Source organism: Archocentrus centrarchus, chromosome 22, assembly GCF_007364275.1.
Source record: "Archocentrus centrarchus isolate MPI-CPG fArcCen1 chromosome 22, fArcCen1, whole genome shotgun sequence".
Lineage (NCBI taxonomy): Eukaryota > Metazoa > Chordata > Actinopteri > Cichliformes > Cichlidae > Archocentrus > Archocentrus centrarchus.
This window is the reverse complement of record NC_044367.1, coordinates 6693006-6714088: the sequence shown is the minus strand read 5'-3', so window position 1 is coordinate 6714088 and position 21083 is coordinate 6693006. Positions and strand designations below refer to the sequence as shown.

At 42.1% G+C, this 21083-nt stretch overlaps 1 protein-coding gene across 2 annotated transcripts in view; it reads left to right on the top strand.

Moving 5' to 3' along the window:
- The window catches only part of heatr5a (HEAT repeat containing 5a), an 83038-nt gene that overhangs the window by 8238 nt on the left and 53717 nt on the right, over positions 1 to 21083 (top strand). For both annotated transcript variants that reach the window (XM_030719627.1, XM_030719626.1), the window contains exons 5-11: positions 1481 to 1630; positions 1844 to 2015; positions 2814 to 2974; positions 3051 to 3300; positions 3987 to 4142; positions 4712 to 4962; positions 5264 to 5375. In XM_030719627.1, the coding sequence (XP_030575487.1) occupies positions 1481 to 1630; positions 1844 to 2015; positions 2814 to 2974; positions 3051 to 3300; positions 3987 to 4142; positions 4712 to 4962; positions 5264 to 5375 (1252 nt within the window). The remainder of the gene's footprint in view (positions 1 to 1480; positions 1631 to 1843; positions 2016 to 2813; positions 2975 to 3050; positions 3301 to 3986; positions 4143 to 4711; positions 4963 to 5263; positions 5376 to 21083) is intronic.

Sequence of the window (21083 nt, the reverse complement as noted above, 5' to 3'; positions counted from 1 at the left end):
TAGTTTCAGAAAGAGGTAGGAAATACTAACCTAGGTTCAACAAGATGTCAGCGATTCTGCCCAAACAAAAACGGAGCGCATGCAAACTGACCACAAACTACACAGTTATTTAGACAGATTAATTTGAGTCTTTTTTTTTTTTTTTTTTTTTTCCCAATCTCCAATTTTGACTTATCTGTTTTTAGTTTACCATGTACTCCCACTGTAGATCAATTTCAGGAAAATGTATTAAGACATCACAGGTTTTTTTGTTTGTTTTTGTTTTAAGTCAAGCTTTTCCAGCACTGTGACTTTGCCATTGTTCTGATTATTGGTCAATCCAGTGTGTGCAGTCAAACAATCTTTTTTTATGCTGGCAAAGAGAAACTACCAGTTGTAGTCAATCACAATCACTATTTTCACTATCGAATGGGTCTTGGCCTTGTCAAGTTAAAGTAGATTATGGAACTGTTACATGCAGTAGATCTGTGTCCCCTGAAGGAAATCTCCACTCAGCAATCAGCCACTCATGAGTATAAAAGCTGCTTGGTCTCAGGATGTGTTTGGGCCAGCCCTGAGGATGGTGAGCTATAGCGGTGTCTTGTCAGAGTACTGACTGAGAGTTTAGTGGTGTTTAGTGCTACTAGTGAGTAGCTAGTACCTGCTGGTAGCAGAGGTGTTTTTCTTTGATTTGCTAAGACCTTTTTTTTTTTTTTTTTCTTTTTCTCAGGATATCTTAGTTTGTGGTTTTCCCTTTAACTGATATAGCAGTGTAGCCATCTCTTTGAGTTGAGCAATAAAACTTTATTTTCTCAATTTACTCTGTTTGGCATTTTCTTTTCCCAGTGTCTTGCTCATCCTCTAGCCTTTATTCAGGGACATAACAAGAACTTTCAGCACCACTTAAGAAGCAAATACTCCTAAATACATATACATTTTGATAATGAGATTCTGAAGGGCTTTCTTCAGTGTTTTGTTTTTGGGTTTTTTTTTTTTTTTGACCAAACAATCAACAAGGTAAACATTCACAGCCTTGTTTAAAAAGTGTTTTGCAAGCTTTTCATACTCCTATAAAAGAAATCCCAAGAGGGGTGTCCTGGTTGAACAGACCAGAGTTCTTTAAATAAGAGTTTAATCAGAACGTCTGCAGAGCTGTGAGATCGCGTACACTCTAGAAGTGATTTGCAGTGATGTGGGAACCAGGGACCATAGAAAGTGAATGATATTTGGTGACTGCTGGCAAAATAACTGCTGGCAACACAAAGTGGGCGGGATACAAAATAAACTTTCAGGCCAGCAACTGTAGAGATTGCCAGTGAGAGTGAAGAATACCACTGATTGACATATGAACTGCTCATAAATACGTTAGATGGTCGCCTAGGCAACTGTAGCCTGGAATGTCCGCAAGCGACTATCTGCTTCAAATCGATGAGCGAGTCACTTCCGACGTGTACACGGCATAAGACGAATTTTCACAAATAACCTTCTGTGTTACTCTCAGTCTCAGGGTCGCTATGAGATCATGCTGAGCATGGAGAGGATCCTTCGAGGTTTGGGTGTCAGTGCTGTATCCTGTCACCGTGACATCTACAAGGTAGCGAGAGCCTCTCTGACAGACCGGTCCATGGCTGTACGCTGTGCTGCTGCCAAGGTAACAACAGCCATCATGTTAAGTCTCATCTGAGACTTATTATTTACTGTTCTTGAAACCACCCTCATTTTTAGGGTCGAGTTCCTTCTGTGCGGCTATGGTTTTGAAGTCTTTCTGCAGATGAATAGCCCCTCACGTTCTGCTCCTCTTCTATTCCGATGTTATGTTTGGGAAGTTTGAATGACTAAGTATCTCCGTGTACCATCCTGTCAGGTTTTGTTGGAGTTGCAGAGGGAGGCTGCATTCCTGTGGACCAGCGAGCTGGAGAATGTGGCCACTGTGTGCTTCAGAGCTTTCGAGGGCTCAAACTACAATGTCAGAGTGGCTGTAGCCAAACTGCTGGGAATTCTGCTGGCTGCTGCTGTGGAACACAAACAGCCCACTGGTACGCCTGCAGAACAGGGGTGGAAATTGAGTTAATGAGTTTTATTCTACAATTAAAAAGTTATGCATGCAGTGCAGTGCAGTAACCAAGCTTAACAATAAAAGCACACGCAGAGGCCATTTTAGTTATACAACTGAAAAATCCTGTTGCTCTTCTGGACCTGTGATGTGGACCAGTTCATTTTGCTTTAGTTTTATTACTGTTAGCTTTACTTGACAAATCTACAATTTTACATTATATTTGGTTTTAATCTCGTATAACTTCTAAGTACTTTGAGGCTATACCTTTTGTTTGCAGTTTCAGTGGTTACAGGTAACCGCTTTCAAGCAAATCCAGTTTTGCTAAAATTGAGTTGTTACTGAATGGACGTATTGATCAGTTTTCTTTAGTATCTAGAAGACAGTTCAGATAGAACGTTGTCAAATTCTTCAGTTTGTCCTGATTGAGCTTGAAGAGATTTTGGGTCATTCAAGTGCCAGAATTGCAGTTCTCTGGCAATAAACAGTAATAATGCCATTACAGTCTACACTCAAATGAGTGTTATCTGCATAGCAGTGAAAATACTCAGAGCTTACACATGGTGACTAAAATATAATTTTAGCTGGATCTGAGCCTGATTGAGTTATTTCTCTGTCCAGATATGCTTTTCTGCATTGGCATTTGGGATCATTGTCATGTGGGGAAGCTCTGCCGACTCTCCACGTTAGCATTTACCTGTATGTTCAGACACAACTGTCCATCCATCAGATCAATAAACACTTTTTTTCTTTTATGTTTTTTTTTTTTTTCCCCCTACAGCCTCCAGGCAGAGCGCTCGCAGTCAGACCTCCCTCGAGGATGTCATGGAGTTATTGTCTGGAGGGTTTCTGAGGGGTGGAGGAGGTTTTCTCCGAACCAGCGGAGACATGCTCAAGGGTACAAGCTCTGTCAGCAAGGACATCCGCATTGGAGTCACACAGGTGTGCCACCGTGACGGTGAGGGATGAGGCTGGTGTTTAAATGTTAGTTGTGAACTCACTGTCTGTTTCCTCTCAGGCCTGCGTGGTGTTTGTCTCCACCTTGGGTGGTTCCTGGCTTGAGGCCAACTTCCCTGCTTTCCTGTCCCTACTGATGGAGCTGGCATCGCACGTCAGGGCAACGCAGACACCGGGTGATGCTGCAGTGACCCGCCGCTGTGTCACCTTCATCCTGAGGAGCACCCTGGGGTCCCTGCTGGGAGAGAAAGCCCAGACCAACGCTGTCAAGCAGCTCTGCCTCACTGTGGCCGCACAGAAGCAAGCAGTTGGTGAGCTGAGTGGAAGGAAATTCTACATATGGCTTTCATCCCTTTATATGGATACATGTCCCAAGTGTATTATAAAAAGCATAAATAATTGAATATTAGCTAGTAATGAGTGCTAGAATACACCTTAAAGGATCATTAGGGAAATTATGCTAAAAACCATGTGATACAAAATATTGCAAATTATCAGCTATACAGACTAGTACAGGTACCAGCTTCCCAGATATGAATGTATGCTAGATTAAATTTGTTACCTTGTTTCCTCTGAACTTGACATTATTGTTCAGACAAAACCAGACAGACTTTTTATTTTATTTTGGTGTTTGAGAGTAGTAATCACTTCTCTTTTTTCCCAGACTTTTCTAACATTTCATGTCAATGAATCAGTCAAATATTACAAAAATTGCCATGTTTTTCATTTTAATAATGAAAATTATTGTAAGTGTATTGTGGTGCATTTTGGGGGAAAAAGTTCACCTTATAAAATAATGCCTCTAAAATCCAATGTGAGAACAGCTTTATTCCAGAGTACCACTGATAGAACAACGTAACAGTGACACTTACTGTTCTCTAAACCCTCTCCATTTTTTATTTATTTCTTTGTTCTGTCTGTTGTTTAGTCATGCAACTCTAGCTGATTGCAAACAGTGACAGTACAAGTATGTGTGTTTTTGATGATGTGTGTTCAGATGCTGCTCTGACTGATGGGAACGTGGAGACCAGAGTCTCGTCTGCAGATGTCTCAGCCAGTCAGCACGTGTTGGTCTGCTGCCTGCTGGAAATGGGAGCACTGATTCAGGGACTGGGATCCACCGCAGCCCCCCTCCTTACCGACAGTACCACAGGTCTAAGACACGTGTCTTTCTGTTGTGCTGAGGACAGACATTTACATATTACATTCTTTGGCCCTTATGCTTCTCTTCTACATTGTAATCAGACTGTAGATTGTTCTGTTTTAACCTTATTATTTTTTCCTATTTAACCAGCTAGGCCTGCCTCTGTGGCATCTCCCTTTCATCTTGGCATTATTTTGCAGTTTTTAATTTATGGGATATATCAGAATATGTCAATTTAACCACTTTTTCAGTAAAATATTTTCATACAAGAATCTATTTCGTGTATTAGAGATGTTAGACAATATGAATAATTCTGCACTTTGTTCTACCTCCAGTAGGACTATCTTGAAATATTGGGAGCATTTCCACTGCACTATACCTGAGCCCACCAAGGCTACAGAGAAAAACCAGGATACTGTTGCAGTCCAAGACAATGATTACTTGTCATAGAGTAGTTGTGAAATAAAATATTTGTTTCAGAAAATTGTGTGATTTATAAATGTGCTCATGGCGGTGCATTTGTAGCTTGCAACAGCTCAGTGTTTTCCTGACATTCTGTTTCACACTCATGCCCGCAGCCCTCCTGGACATGGTGATCTCTGTCCTCCTCCACCCAGCTGCCTTGGCCAGACTGGCTGCTGCTTGGTGCCTCCGCTGTGTTGCCTTAGCTATGCCGTCTCACTGCTCTGTCCTCCTGGACCGTTGCGTTGAGCGTCTAGTGGCACTAAAGTCTTCACCTGAAGCTGTAGCTGGGTATGGAGCTGCTATTGCTGCTGTAGTGGCAGTAGTGCAGCACTGCCCTCTTGGAATTCCACACACCAAGGACAAGGTGCGTACGCTGGTCACCATATTGCTGCACAGAATATTTGGTCATACATGCGCTTAATTAATCTCATTGGGATTATTGCATTGCAAGATTTTTTTTTAGAGTGATTTTGAAGTTTTTACCAAATATTTTTAAAGAGCTCTGTGGCTTCTGCTTTTATTGCTAAATTCCAGTTTGTGTGTCTGTTTGATAGCTCCATTTTATTATTTATGTAGTGTATTTGTGTGTGTGTGTGTGTGTGTGTGTGTGTGTGTGTGTGTGTGTGTGTGTGTGTGTGTGTGTGTGTGTGTGTGTGTGTGTGTAGATGGTAATGGATCTGGCTGAAGACCTCCTCCGTTCAGCCTCTCAGAACAGTCGGATTTCTCTCCAGAGGACTCAGGCCGGCTGGCTGCTTGTTTCCTCTCTCATCACTCTGGGTAAAACTGTACTGTAAACTGTATTGCTGCTATACTAAAGGAAACTGTGGTGAACATCTGCAAGCATCTTCACAACCTTTATGCTGAGGTAGACTAGAAGCATGCCTCTAGGGATTGCAGCTTCTTTTGGGACTATTACTATTTGATGGGTTTACTTTTTCCCATAGAAATTCATGGCGGGTCTACATGACTGATCATTTCATCTCGTGCCACAATAAAACCTCCTCTTCGCCAACATAACACGTGGAGTTCCAAAACTAAACTCTGAACTCAACCTGTTTGTACCATCAGCTGTTGACCATTACATATTTGTAGGTCGTGGTTTGCAGTTGATGCACCAACTGAGCAGGACAGATGAGTGGACACAAACACGATTAATAATTACTCCTGCTTTCGCTCTCTCCTCCTTCAGCTTTCAAATTGTCAAACAACAAAATAGAAAAAAGTGGGGGAAAAATCAAATATATATTATATTAACTAATAATAATAATAGTAGAAGTAGTAATAGTAATAATTATTATAAATCTAAAAGCTGGAAGCTGGATTTGAACCCTTAACCTCTCTAGGAGGAGGAGGAGGCCCGGGGGCAGACCCAGGACACACTCTTGCTTGTCCTGGAAACGCTTCTGTGTCCTCCTGATGAGTTGAAGGAGGAGACTGAGGAGAAAGAGGTCTGGACTTCTCTGCTTAGGCTGCTGCCCCTGTGATACGGCCCCAGATAAGCAGAAGAAGATGGATGGAAATGTAAAAAAATTATTTAAGTTCTTTTTAAAAAAATATTACAGTAAATGTTCCAAATATATCCATCCATCCAGGTGGCTCAAGGTGGCGTGGGCATCTGGTGATTTCATATTTTAATAAAATATTTGAAAAAAGGAAAATGGAGAAATGTATTCCAAAAATTAAAAGAAAGGAATATTAAAATGGAAAATCAATTGTCAAAAAATGTTAATACAATTTAAAAATATCTTAAAATTAGGGGTGGGACTCGATTAAAAAAAATTAATCTAAGTAATTAATCACAGTCTCTGCTCAAATTCATGCCAAAGGTGCTCTATCGGGTTTTATTGTTTATATATTGCTTTGTTCACTGGTGTGCAACCACGTTGGAACAGGAAGGGGCCATCCCTAAATTGTTCCCACAAAACTGAGAGCATGAAATTGTCCAAAATGTCTTGGTATGCCGAAGCATTACAAGTTCCTTTCACTGCAACTAAGTGATTCATCATTCCAGTCCATCAGTGGCAGTGTGCTTTACACCACTGCATCCAACACTCTGCATTGCGCTTGGTGATCTAAGGCTTGGATGCAGCTGCTCAGCTGTGGAAACCCATTCAATGAAAGCTCTCTGTGTGCTGTTCTTGAGATAATCTAAAGGCCACATGAGGTTTGGAGGTCTGTAGTGAGTGTCTGCAGAAATTTGGTGACCTCTGCACACTATGCCCCTCAGTATCCACTGACCCCACTCTGTCATTTCGTGTGGCCAACCACTGTGAGACACTGTCATACCCAATCGCTGTGGAATATTTAGTAGTGAGGAAATTTGCACGGTAATTCACTGAGCTCCTAAGAGCGATCTTTGCTTTCTCAAATGTTTGTAGGAGCAGTCTGCATGCCTAGGTGCTTGGTTTATACACCTGTGGCCATGGAAGTGACTGGAACACCTGAATTCAGTGATTAACATGGATGAGTGAATACGTTTGGCAATAGACTGTAGGTTCATTTAAAGATTGGCTGACCCTTTTCTTGCACTTCTACCACAGAGAGATTTCACCTCTAAATGTTTTAAATTATTTCATTAAAAGCCCAGAGATAAAAATGATTGAATATATCAGACTGTTGGGAACCACTTAGCTAAACTAAACTACCTAACTGTGCATAAAGTGGTTGCAGTTTATTCACTTGAACCAACAATAGCGTTTAGCATTCACATTACATTTTCTGCAGGAAATGCTTTTTCTAGTGACTTTGTGAATTTCTTCACAAATAAAATTTTAACCATTAGAGAAAAAATTATTCATAACCATTTCAACCACATGTCTTCTTGGTTGGCTGCTTTCAGCACTGCTGGTATTTATTTAAATTCTCTCTCCAATTGATCTTTCTGAGTTAACTTCACTAGTTACTTCCTCCAAACCACTAACATGTCTATTGGCTAGGTACCACAGGCTTTTAAGGTGGCCAATCTTCAACCTTCCTTTTCTCTCACAAATCCTTGAAACTGATCAACAGCAGAGGAATGGTTTGTTTGAAGAGTTTCAGTCAAGTTTCAGAAATCAACAGAGTACAGAAGCAGCATTCGTGAAGGTTACAAGTGATCTTCTCGTGGCCTCTGACAGTGAGGAAATAGCACTGCCCCTTGAAGAAGCAGCTGCAGCAAATAATGCAGCCGTTGCACCCAAACAGGAAATGTAACACTGATCACAGGACATAAAAAAAACAAGACAACACAAGGCAATTTTGTTTTTTGCCCAATTGTTTTATTAATGTTTGAATTTAAAATCGTATACACCTAATTTCTTAGTCTTTGTTTTTTGATTGCTGTTCCTTGGTCCAATTTAATTTTATTTATTTAGCCCCAAATCACATCAAGAATCATGTGTTATTGATGTGATTATTATTGTTTTGACTGTTGGTTGGTTTTCTGTGTAATTGTTGTAGGGTAAAGACCCTACAACAATTACACAGAAAACCCAGCAGTCAAAACGCCCCCTATGAGCAAGCACTTGGCGACGGTGGGAAGGAAAAACTTCCTTTTTAAAGGAAGAAACCTTCGGCAGAACCAGGCTCAGGGAGGGGCGGTCATCTGCCGCAACCGTTTGGGGCTAGTTGTTAGCTTGTTGTTCTTTGGTGGAAGAGAAATTTGTGGGACTGAGGTCCAAGATTACAACTGTGGTCCTTCAGGATCTTTTAAACAGCTGCTTAAATCTCTTCCACAGAGATCTCTTCTTTGCTTCAGCTTGCTCTAAATGATGGACTTGGCTCATCATGTCAGTTATAAATTTATCCTTCTCTTCCTTAGCCTTATCAATGGACTCCTTCAGGGATCTTAGAGCTGCCTGGATGGAGGACCTTTCCTGGAACCATTGTGATCTTTCATTTTCCAGGTCTTCCTGGGCCTTCATGGCTGCTGCTTTCATCATTGATGCTGTTTTGCTGTGCTCGGCCAGAAGACGTGACATCTCAACCTCCCTCTTAAGTTTTTCCTCCTCAAGTTTCTTTTGTGCCTGCCTCAGCTCTTCCTTGAGTCTCTTAGTTTCAGCAAGCTGTTCTGCTAAGAGCTTCTCAGTTTGAATTTTCTGTTGTTTTTCATTGCTGACAGCTGCTTCCAGTTCAATTTTAAGTGAACCAGCTGCGTCGATCTTTTCCTTTTTGTGAACCACTTTATAAAGCATTGCCTTTACCATTTCCATTTGGAAGTTCACAGTTTCAAGTATTGCCTTCACTTTCTCTTTTTCTTGGAGAAGGACAGCCTTTTCTGCTTCTAGCTGCGCGGTCTCTCTCTCTAAGTCAGAGGTCCCAGCATCAGAGGATGTAGACAGCTGTGGTTCTATAGCTGAGCCAGGCTGGGGTCTGGGACCTGCAGCAGCCTTGAGTTGATTCACTTTGGGAGGCATTGCTGCAGGCTGGGAGCTGTTACTCACAGCCTGCTGGCTGTACTCCATAGGTACCCCAAAATCAAAGTTATAGACTGGCTTGTCTTTTGATTTTATGGGTATTTCTGGTGCAGGGGTCATGCCTTTCTTCTGACTTCCCTTTTTGAACTTTGGCATCACCACTGATGTTCTGGGCAGAGTGGCAGGAGTCGCTGCAGGCTGGGAGCTGTTACTGACAGCCTGCTGGATGTACTCCATAGGTACACCAAAATCAAAGTTATAGACTGGCTTGTCTTTTGATTTTATGGGTATTTCTGGTGCAGGGGTCATGTCTTGCTTCTGACCCTTGTTTTCCAACCCCTCTTGCTGCAGTGGGGGGAGGTCTGAATCTAGAAATCTGAAGGACTTCACCTCAGCCACTTTCTGGATCTCCTGTTGGTCGTTCATTATCAGGTCTTTCTTTTCAGAATGATTCTTGTCCAGGGTAACAGGTCCTTTTTCTGATTCTTTACTGGTTCTTCCACTTGTCTCCGCAAAGAAAGATTTATCTTCTCACTCCACTTTAGCTTCACTGTTGCTGCCTGCTGGCTGACTTGCTGAATGCTAAATGTTGATACACAGTTTCTGTTGTTTATTTATAGGCTCTGCTCAGTCCTTTGATGTGACAGAATGTGTCTCACAGACTCCTTTAATCTGACAGAATGTTGTGATGTAACATGGAATCATCAGGAAACTGATGATTCCATGTTGCCAAGGCAACGAGACCAGTAAGAAGCCCAGAGATTAGAGAAGCTGGCTAATAATCCAAAGGTTACTAGTTTGAATCCCTCTTTAAATACTACCATCTCTTCTCTCTGAGAAGACATTTTTTTATGTTCCCTGACAAAACTGAGCATAATATCAATGAAAAGAAAAATAGTTATATTAATTTGTTCCAATCCAAAGTCAACAGTTTAGTTTCTCTAGCAGTCGCTGCAGGGTTTGTTGGTAGATGATGGTTGCTGGCATCACCTGTAGGTTACTGCATTAAATCAACACAATCAACACAGAATCATGACTTAATCTGTCACCACTCTTTCACGTTTCAGCTTTCAATATAACTGACACACAGATGCAGCATATCTACTCAATTTGGTGACCTCTGCACACTATGCCCCTCAGTATCCACTGATCCCACTCTGTCATTTCGTGTGGCCAACCACTGTGAGACACTGTCATACCCAATCGCTGTGGAATATTTAGTAGTGAGGAAATTTGCACGGTAATTCACTGAGCTCCTGAGAGCGATCTTTTCTTTCTCAAATGTTTGTAGGAGCAGTCTGCATGCCTAGGTGCTTGGTTTATACATCTGTGTCCATGGAAGTGACTGGAACACCTGAATTCAGTGATTAACATGGATGAATGAATACGTTTGGCAATAGACTGTAGGTTCATTTAAAGATTGGCTGACCCTTTTCTTGCACTTCTACCACAGAGAGATTTCACCTCTAAATTTTTTAAATTATTTCATTAAAAGCCCAGAGATAAAAATGATTGAATATATCAGACTGTTGGGAACCACTTAGCTAAACTAAACTACCTAACTGTGCATAAAGTGGTTGCAGTTTATTCACTTGAACCAACAATAGCGTTTAGCATTCACATTACATTTTCTGCAGGAAATGCTTTTTCTAGTGACTTTGTGAATTTCTTCACAAATAAAATTTGAACCATTAGAGAAAAAATTATTCATAACCTGTTGTGACTTGTGTGTGTTAAGTATAATTTATTTGATTATTAATATTCACTGAATTTAACATGATTGTACATAATTACACAAGGTAAAGTGAAATGTGTTTAAGTGGCAAGTATGATTTATTTTGAAGAAGGAAGAGTCTTATTTTGAAGAGTTACTAACAGGATCGGGTTTGTCTGTGCCGTTATCTTGTCAGCTGATGTTTGTTGTTGCTAGGATACGATCATCTGTTCTGTTGTTCAACTGTTGCTCCTTGCTCGTTAATAAAAACTGAACTTTAACCGTTCAGAAAAAGACAAAAAGACATCGGAGCGTCCGTCATGATTGCAGAAGCCTTCACTATGTAAGATTTTTGGTGCCGAAACCCGGGAATAAGGACTTTATTTATTTTCTGAACGAAGTGAAGAGCTAACGGCGCAGTTTAGCAGCCAGCATGACGGAAGGATTGGAGCGGTTAAAGAGGAAACGGGCGACCATCCGTACCGCTACGACCAAACTGTTGACCCGACTGGAGGACGAGGTGGGCAAGGAGAGTCCAGACACTAACAAATTACGTGAGTTCCTGGCACTTTTATTATCAAAGGAGGAAATTTTATTGGATTTGGACAAGGGCATAGAAGATGAAACTCCTATGGAAGAGCTGGACACTGAAATAATAAACTCACAGAATTACATGGAACGGATTATCACTTGGAAGGTCCGCACTACCAACATAATTGGGTCACAGGAGAGCACTAGAGACATCCCGAGAGCGCGCGTGAGTGATGTAAGCAACGGTTCATTTTCATCACAGTCAAGACAAACTGTTAAACTTCCAAAGCTAATGATAACGAAGTATGATGGGGAAATAAGCCAGTGGCAGGAATTCTGGTCACAGTATGAAGCAGCTGTTCACAGAAATGATGCACTATGTAAGACGGACAAGTTTACTTACCTCAGATCCTACCTGACTGGAACAGCTGCTAGGACTATTGCCGGGCTGACATTGACAGATGTCAACTATGATGCTGCAATAGAGTTACTCGAGAATCGCTTTGGGAGAAAGGATATTGTGATAAGTGCCCACATGTCCAAACTACTGAACTTAACACCTGTGAAAAGATCTTCTGATGTTGCAGCTTTAAGGCACTTGTATGATGAATGTGAGATCCAGATACGCAGCTTGGAGTCCCTTGGAGTGCAGAGTGATACGTACGGCTGCCTGCTCTGTCCAGTGCTGCTACAGCTCATTCCAGAAGACATAGCGCTTGCTTACACGCGGCAAACAGACTCAACAAATGAATGGAAGGTCCCAGAGCTGATTCAGTTTCTGCAAAATGAAGTGCAAAGCAGAGAACGGGCGCTTCAGCTTACCAGACCAGGCCACACATCGAAGGACCTGAGCCCACAACAGAAGCATGTGGGTAAGCCGTCCTACGCCTGCGATAAACCCAGAAAGTGGAGCATCCCATCAGCGACTGCTTTGCACACGGCCAACGTCGTCCTGTGTGTATTGTGACAGTAATGACCATAAACCAGAGAACTGTCCTGATTATACAGTAAGTGCACGGAAAGATAAGCTGAAAAAATTAGGACGGTGTTATGTCTGCTTAGGCCCAAAACATATTGCAAAATACTGCAGAGTGAAGAATTTGTGCATGCAGTGCAATCGAAAACACCACTTGTCAGTTTGTGAGCAGTCTGAAGCTAAGCCAGATACTGACACCACCAGTAATAGTGGAAATACAGAAGCTGTGTTGTCTTCATTGACAAGCTCTGTAAAGGTTAAGACAAATACTCAGAACACAGTATTGCTCCAAACAGTTAAGACATGGGCTGTAGGCCCAAGGGAGAGAAAGATAATTCGCTGTCTGTTAGATGGAGGCAGCCAGCGTAGTTTCATTCACAGAAACATTGTCCGAGCCCTAGGACTACCAATTGTAAGGCAAGAGACACTAAACCTCCATGTTTTTGGTTCCACCACTCCTCTAACAGAAAAACGCAATGTTGTGAGGGTCAAGCTTGAAAATATGTGGAACACTGAACAGAAACTTGAGATAGAAGCTATAGAGACCCCTGAGGTGTGTACTGCTGTGATAAAGGTCCCAAGTGAGCCCATTCAAGCAGAGATTAAAAAAAGAGGGCTGCAACTTGCGGACTTCCCCCTAGAAGGTGCTAATGAACAAGAGCTGCAGGTGTTAATAGGAGCAGACTACTACTGGCAGGCTGTTACTGGAAAGGTCCAAAGGGTCACAGATTCACTAGTGGCGGTCGAAAGCCTTTTTGGATGGGCTTTACAGGGACCAGTGACTACCTCCAGTATTACTGACACCACGTGTATGCACATCAGTTTGACTGAAGACACCCAGCTCTCTAAGCAGTTACATGCATTCTGGGAGGTGGAGTCTCTTGGTATTGTAAACAAACAGTCAGAATGTCCAGAGGACTCAGATATTCTGCAAAGCTTTGAACAAACAACCACTTTTGAAAATGGACGCTACCAAGTTGAGTTACCCTGGCGATGTGACAAAAACCAGCTTCCAGACAACTTTAGGGTAGCAAAAGGACGCTTCGAGAGCTTAATGAGAAAGCTGAAAACTGATGCAACCTTGTTCGACAGATACAATGTAATAGAGGACTATCTGCAAAAAGGTATCTGTGAGGAAGTTTCAGATGGCAACCCAGTGGCAGCGAACCAAGAGACTGTGAAATATTACATGCCACATCATGCTGTTGTAAAAGAGGACAAGGCCACAACTAAACTCAGAGTGGTTTTTGATGCATCTTCCCATGATAAAGACAGCCCATCCCTCAATGACTGTCTCCACACTGGGCCTAACCTGAACCCAAACCTGCTAGATGTACTCATTAAGTTCCGATTGCATGAGATAGCATTTACTGCTGATATAGCTAAGGCTTTTCTTCAGATTTCTCTTGCAGAAAAGGACAAAGACACTGTTAGATTCCTGTGGATGCATGGACCTCAAGATAAGGACTGTAAAAATGAGGTACGTGTCCTGAGAATGAACAGAGTTGTTTTTGGAGTGTCTCCCAGCCCATTCCTGCTTGCTGCCACCATTAGAAAACATCTCAAACACTTTGAAACGGAACAGCCAAGGACAGTACAAACTCTCAGAGACTCTATGTATGTAGACGACTTCATTTCAAGCTCACCTACTGTGCAGGAAGCTCTACATGTGACAACTGCAGCAAAGGGCATTCTTTCTCAGGCTGGCATGAACCTCTGCAAATGGGTTACCAACTCACCTGACCTGAGAGCCATGTGGAAAGAGACTGGAGTAGAGTTCACCGGGGATACAGAGTCCTGTGGAAATGTCCTTAAAGTACTGGGACTTGTTTGGAGACCGGAACAAGATGATTTTGTGTTTGATCAAAGGGGGCTAATGGACATTTTAAAGGACAAAGGAAATACAAAGAGAAGTGTACTACAGACATCAGCCCGCATATTTGACCCTATTGGGTTTCTTACTCCATTTACAGTCAGAGTGAAGTGCCTTTTCCAAGAAATGTGGGAGAGAGGGCTCAGTTGGGATGAACCATTACCCACTGATTTGGCAGAGAAATGGGAACAGTGGTGTACAGAGCTACCACTGTTGCACCTGGTGGCTATTCCCAGGTGGTACCACATCGACATTCACCAAGAGTCTCACAATGTCAGGTTACATGTCTACTGTGATGCAAGTGAAAGGGCTTACAGTGCTGTGGCATATCTACAAGGACAAAATGACCAAGGAGAGACTGTTACCAGTTTTGTGGCCTCTAAATCACGAGTTGCACCACTAAAGAGGATGACATTACCTCGCTTGGAGCTTATGGGTGCACTTATTGGAGCAAGATTAGGGCACAGCCTTCTTAAACCACTGAACATGGAGAAAAACCAGCTCAACATGTGGACGGACTCAATGATCACTCTTCACTGGATCCGCAGCTCAGCCCAGCGATGGAAACCATTTGTGGCCAACAGAGTGACTGAAATACAAGGGCTGACAAACCCAGAGTTGTGGTCCCACTGTGCTGGCAAAATGAATCCTGCTGACCTGCCTTCGCGGGGTCAGCATGCACAGACCCTTATTGAGAGCCAGCTGTGGTGGAATGGACCCACTTCACTGTCCACTGATGAAAAGGAACTGGACATTTATAATGACTATGTAGTGAATGAGGTGAACACTGAGCTGAAATCTAAGTATGAGACTGTTGTACAGCTCACTAGCACTGAGCAAACTGAACCTCTGTTAAACTTAGAAAGGTACAGCAAGCTTAAGACTGTGCTAAGAATCACTGCATGGGTAAAACGGTTTGTTACCAACACAAGGTCTTGTCAGAAGGTTCAGGGAGAGTTAACTACAGAGGAAATTATTGCTGCTGAAATGTACTGGATAAAGGCTACACAAGAGAGTTGTTTTAGCTCTGAAATGGCCCAGCTAAGATCAAAGCAAGATCTGAAGGTAGCTTCTAAAATCAAGGATTTGAAACCATTTTTAGATGAAAATGGTCTACTAAGCGTTGGGGGAAGACTGCAGAACTCAGATCTTAGTTTCAGAGAACAACACCCCTGGATACTACCAACAAGTCAAAGGTATTGTGAGTTATTAGTTCAGTCATGTCATGAAAGGGTGATGCATTCTGGTGTAAGAGACACATTGATTCAAGTTAGAGAACAATACTGGATTTTAAGAGGGAGACAGCTTGTAAGACGCATTGTTTCAAGCTGTTACGTTTGCAGAAAACTAAAAGTGAAGGCAGCACAGCAGATTACTGCTCCTTTACCTCGAGACAGAGTAACCGAATCACCTCCCTTTGAAGTCACTGGTGTAGATTTTGCTGGACCCTTGTATGTTAAAACTAAGGGGGAGCCAGTAAAAGCATACATAGCACTGTTGACATGTGCAGTAACAAGAGCAGTACATTTAGAGTTGGTTTCAGATCAGACTACTGACAATTTCTTATTGGCCTTAAAGAGATTCATTGCAAGACGAGGGCTATGTAGGGTCATATACTCTGACAATGCTAAAACTTTCAAAAGGGGAGCCAAAGATTTAAGTGAGTTATGGCAAAATATCCAAGGGTCAGCACTCAGAGTTTTTCTCTGACAAGGGAATCACATGGAAGTTTATCACTGAGCGAGCAGCTTGGTTTGGGGGCTTCTGGGAAAGACTTGTGAGATCTGTGAAAACATGCTTAAGAAAGGTACTGGGGAAGGCATCTTTAAACTTTGAGGAACTCACAACTGTTCTTACCGAAGTTGAGGCAGTGTTAAACTCTAGGCCTCTGTCTTACGTACCTAGTGATGCATTAGAACCCCAGCCACTTACCCCGTCTCATTTCCTAGTTGGTAAACGCTTAACCTCCTTGCCACCAAAGATTATTCCCTCACCTCACCCAAATCAGGTACTCACTGCAAACCGTGAGCAGCTAGATAGAAGGTGGAAATACCGACAGAGACTTTTGACCAGCGTTTGCAACAGCGGGCGCAGAGACTACTTGATGGACTTGAAATCAGCTCACAAGGTAAACACTCCTACTCCAACAGCACTTAAAGTAGGAGATGTTGTTCTCATAGGGGAGGACAATACACCCAGACAAATATGGAAACTGGGCAGAATTGTAGAGGTCTTTCCAGGCAGGGATGGTCTCATACGTTCATGTAATGTTTGTACTTCTACAGGTGGTCTGTTACGAAGGCCTATTCAGTTATTGTATCCTTTAGAAGTATGTTAAAAGGGTCAATCCTATATTGATGAACAGTTGTTCATCGGGCGGGAGGATGTTGTGACTTGTGTGTGTTGTTAAGTATAATTTATTTGATTATTAATATTCACTGAATTTAACATGATTGTACATAATTACACAAGGTAAAGTGAAATGTGTTTAAGTGGCAAGTATGATTTATTTTGAAGAAGGAAGAGTCTTATTTTGAAGAGTTACTAACAGGATCGGGTTTGTCTGTGCCGTTATCTTGTCAGCTGATGTTTGTTGTTGCTAGGATACGATCATCTGTTCTGTTGTTCAACTGTTGCTCCTTGCTCGTTAATAAAAACTGAACTTTAACCGTTCAGAAAAAGACAAAAAGACATCGGAGCGTTTCAACCACATGTCTTCTTGGTTGGCTGCTTTCAGCACTGCTGGTATTTATTTAAACTCTCTCTCCAATTGATCTTTCTGAGTTAACTTCACTAGTTACTTCCTCCAAACCACTAACATGTCTATTGGCTAGGTACCACAGGCTTTTAAGGTGGCCAATCTTCAACCTTCCTTTTCTCTCACAAATCCTTGAAACTGATCAACAGCAGAGGAATGGTTTGTTTGAAGAGTTTCAGTCAAGTTTCAGAAATCAACAGAGTACAGAAGCAGCATTCGTGAAGGTTACAAGTGATCTTCTCGTGGCCTCTGACAGTGAGGAAATAGCACTGCCCCTTGAAGAAGCAGCTGCAGCAAATAATGCAGCCGTTGCACCCAAACAGGAAATGTAACACTGATCACAGGACATAAAAAAAACAAGACAACACAAGGCAATTTTGTTTTTTGCCCAATTGTTTTATTAATGTTTGAATTTAAAATCGTATACACCTAATTTCTTAGTCTTTGTTTTTTGATTGCTGTTCCTTGGTCCAATTTAATTTTATTTATTTAGCCCCAAATCACATCAAGAATCATGTGTTATTGATGTGATTATTATTGTTTTGACTGTTGGTTGGTTTTCTGTGTAACTGTTGTAGGGTAAAGACCCTACAACAATTACACAGAAAACCCAGCAGTCAAAACGCCCCCTATGAGCAAGCACTTGGCGACGGTGGGAAGGAAAAACTTCCTTTTTAAAGGAAGAAACCTTCGGCAGAACCAGGCTCAGGGAGGGGCGGTCATCTGCCGCAACCGTTTGGGGCTAGTTGTTAGCTTGTTGTTCTTTGGTGGAAGAGAAATTTGTGGGACTGAGGTCCAAGATTACAACTGTGGTCCTTCAGGATCTTTTAAACAGCTGCTTAAATCTCTTCCACAGAGATCTCTTCTTTGCTTCAGCTTGCTCTAAATGATGGACTTGGCTCATCATGTCAGTTATAAATTTATCCTTCTCTTCCTTAGCCTTATCAATGGACTCCTTCAGGGATCTTAGAGCTGCCTGGATGGAGGACCTTTCCTGGAACCATTGTGATCTTTCATTTTCCAGGTCTTCCTGGGCCTTCATGGCTGCTGCTTTCATCATTGATGCTGTTTTGCTGTGCTCGGCCAGAAGACGTGACATCTCAACCTCCCTCTTAAGTTTTTCCTCCTCAAGTTTTTTTTGTGCCTGCCTCAGCTCTTCCTTGAGTCTCTTAGTTTCAGCAAGCTGTTCTGCTAAGAGCTTCTCAGTTTGAATTTTCTGTTGTTTTTCATTGTTGACAGCTGCTTCCAGTTCAATTTTAAGTGAACCAGCTGCGTCGATCTTTTCCTTTTTGTGAACCACTTTATAAAGCATTGCCTTTACCATTTCCATTTGGAAGTTCACAGTTTCAAGTATTGCCTTCACTTTCTCTTTTTCTTGGAGAAGGACAGCCTTTTCTGCTTCTAGCTGCGCGGTCTCTCTCTCTAAGTCAGAGGTCCCAGCATCAGAGGATGTAGACAGCTGTGGTTCTATAGCTGAGCCAGGCTGGGGTCTGGGACCTGCAGCAGCCTTGAGTTGATTCACTTTGGGAGGCATTGCTGCAGGCTGGGAGCTGTTACTCACAGCCTGCTGGCTGTACTCCATAGGTACCCCAAAATCAAAGTTATAGACTGGCTTGTCTTTTGATTTTATGGGTATTTCTGGTGCAGGGGTCATGCCTTTCTTCTGACTTCCCTTTTTGAACTTTGGCATCACCACTGGTGGTCTGGGCAGAGCAGCAGGAGGCACTGCAGGCTGGGAGCTGTTACTCACAGCCTGCTGGCTGTACTCCATAGGTACCCCAAAATCAAAGTTATAGACTGGCTTGTCTTTTGATTTTATGGGTATTTCTGGTGCAGGGGTCATGCCTTTCTTCTGACTTCCCTTTTTGAACTTTGGCATCACCACTGATGTTCTGGGCAGAGTGGCAGGAGTCGCTGCAGGCTGGGAGCTGTTACTCACAGCCTGCTGGATGTACTCCATAGGTACCCCAAAATCAAAGTTATAGACTGGCTTGTCTTTTGATTTTATGGGTATTTCTGGTGCAGGGGTCATGTCTTGCTTCTGACCCTTGTTTTCCAACCCCTCTTGCTGCAGTGGGGGGAGGTCTGAATCTAGAAATCTGAAGGACTTCACCTCAGCCACTTTCTGGATCTCCTGTTGGTCGTTCATTATCAGGTCTTTCTTTTCAGAATGATTCTTGTCCAGGGTAACAGGTCCTTTTTCTGATTCTTTACTGGTTCTTCCACTTGTCTCCACAAAGAAAGATTTATCTTCTCACTCCACTTTAGCTTCACTGTTGCTGCCTGCTGGCTGACTTGCTGAATGCTAAATGTTGATACACAGTTTCTGTTGTTTATTTATAGGCTCTGCTCAGTCCTTTGATGTGACAGAATGTGTCTCACAGACTCCTTTAATCTGACAGAATGTTGTGATGTAACATGGAATCATCAGGAAACTGATGATTCCATGTTGCCAAGGCAACGAGACCAGTAAGAAGCCCAGAGATTAGAGAAGCTGGCTAATAATCCAAAGGTTACTAGTTTGAATCCCTCTTTAAATACTACCATCTCTTCTCTCTGAGAAGACATTTTTTTATGTTCCCTGACAAAACTGAGCATAATATCAATGAAAAGAAAAATAGTTATATTAATTTGTTCCAATCCAAAGTCAACAGTTTAGTTTCTCTAGCAGTCGCTGCAGGGTTTGTTGGTAGATGATGGTTGCTGGCATCACCTGTAGGTTACTGCATTAAATCAACACAATCAACACAGAATCATGACTTAATCTGTCACCACTCTTTCACGTTTCAGCTTTCAATATAACTGACACACAGATGCAGCATATCTACTCAATTTGGTGACCTCTGCACACTATGCCCCTCAGTATCCACTGATCCCACTCTGTCATTTCGTGTGGCCAACCACTGTGAGACACTGTCATACCCAATCGCTGTGGAATATTTAGTAGTGAGGAAATTTGCACGGTAATTCACTGAGCTCCTGAGAGCGATCTTTTCTTTCTCAAATGTTTGTAGGAGCAGTCTGCATGCCTAGGTGCTTGGTTTATACACCTGTGGCCATGGAAGTGACTGGAACACCTGAATTCAGTGATTAACATGGATGAGTGAATACGTTTGGCAATAGACTGTAGGTTCATTTAAAGATTGGCTGACCCTTTTCTTGCACTTCTACCACAGAGAGATTTCACCTCTAAATGTTTTAAATTATTTCATTAAAAGCCCAGAGATAAAAATGATTGAATATATCAGACTGTTGGGAACCACTTAGCTAAACTAAACTACCTAACTGTGCATAAAGTGGTTGCAGTTTATTCACTTGAACCAACAATAGCGTTTAGCATTCACATTACATTTTCTGCAGGAAATGCTTTTTCTAGTGACTTTGTGAATTTCTTCACAAATAAAATTTGAACCATTAGAGAAAAAATTATTCATAACCTGTTGTGACTTGTGTGTGTTAAGTATAATTTATTTGATTATTAATATTCACTGAATTTAACATGATTGTACATAATTACACAAGGTAAAGTGAAATGTGTTTAAGTGGCAAGTATGATTTATTTTGAAGAAGGAAGAGTCTTATTTTGAAGAGTTACTAACAGGATCGGGTTTGTCTGTGCCGTTATCTTGTCAGCTGATGTTTGTTGTTGCTAGGATACGATCATCTGTTCTGTTGTTCAACTGTTGCTCCTTGCTCGTTAATAAAAACTGAACTTTAACCGTTCAGAAAAAGACAAAAAGACATCGGAGCGTCCGTCATGATTGCAGAAGCCTTCACTACGTAAGATTTTTGGTGCCGAAACCCGGGAATAAGGACTTTATTTATTTTCTGAACGAAGTGAAGAGCTAACGGCGCAGTTTAGCAGCCAGCATGACGGAAGGATTGGAGCGGTTAAAGAGGAAACGGGCGACCATCCGTACCGCTACGACCAAACTGTTGACCCGACTGGAGGACGAGGTGGGCAAGGAGAGTCCAGACACTAACAAATTACGTGAGTTCCTGGCACTTTTATTATCAAAGGAGGAAATTTTATTGGATTTGGACAAGGGCATAGAAGATGAAACTCCTATGGAAGAGCTGGACACTGAAATAATAAACTCACAGGATTACATGGAACGGATTATCACTTGGAAGGTCCGCACTACCAACATAATTGGGTCACAGGAGAGCACTAGAGACATCCCGAGAGCGCGCGTGAGTGATGTAAGCAACGGTTCATTTTCATCACAGTCAAGACAA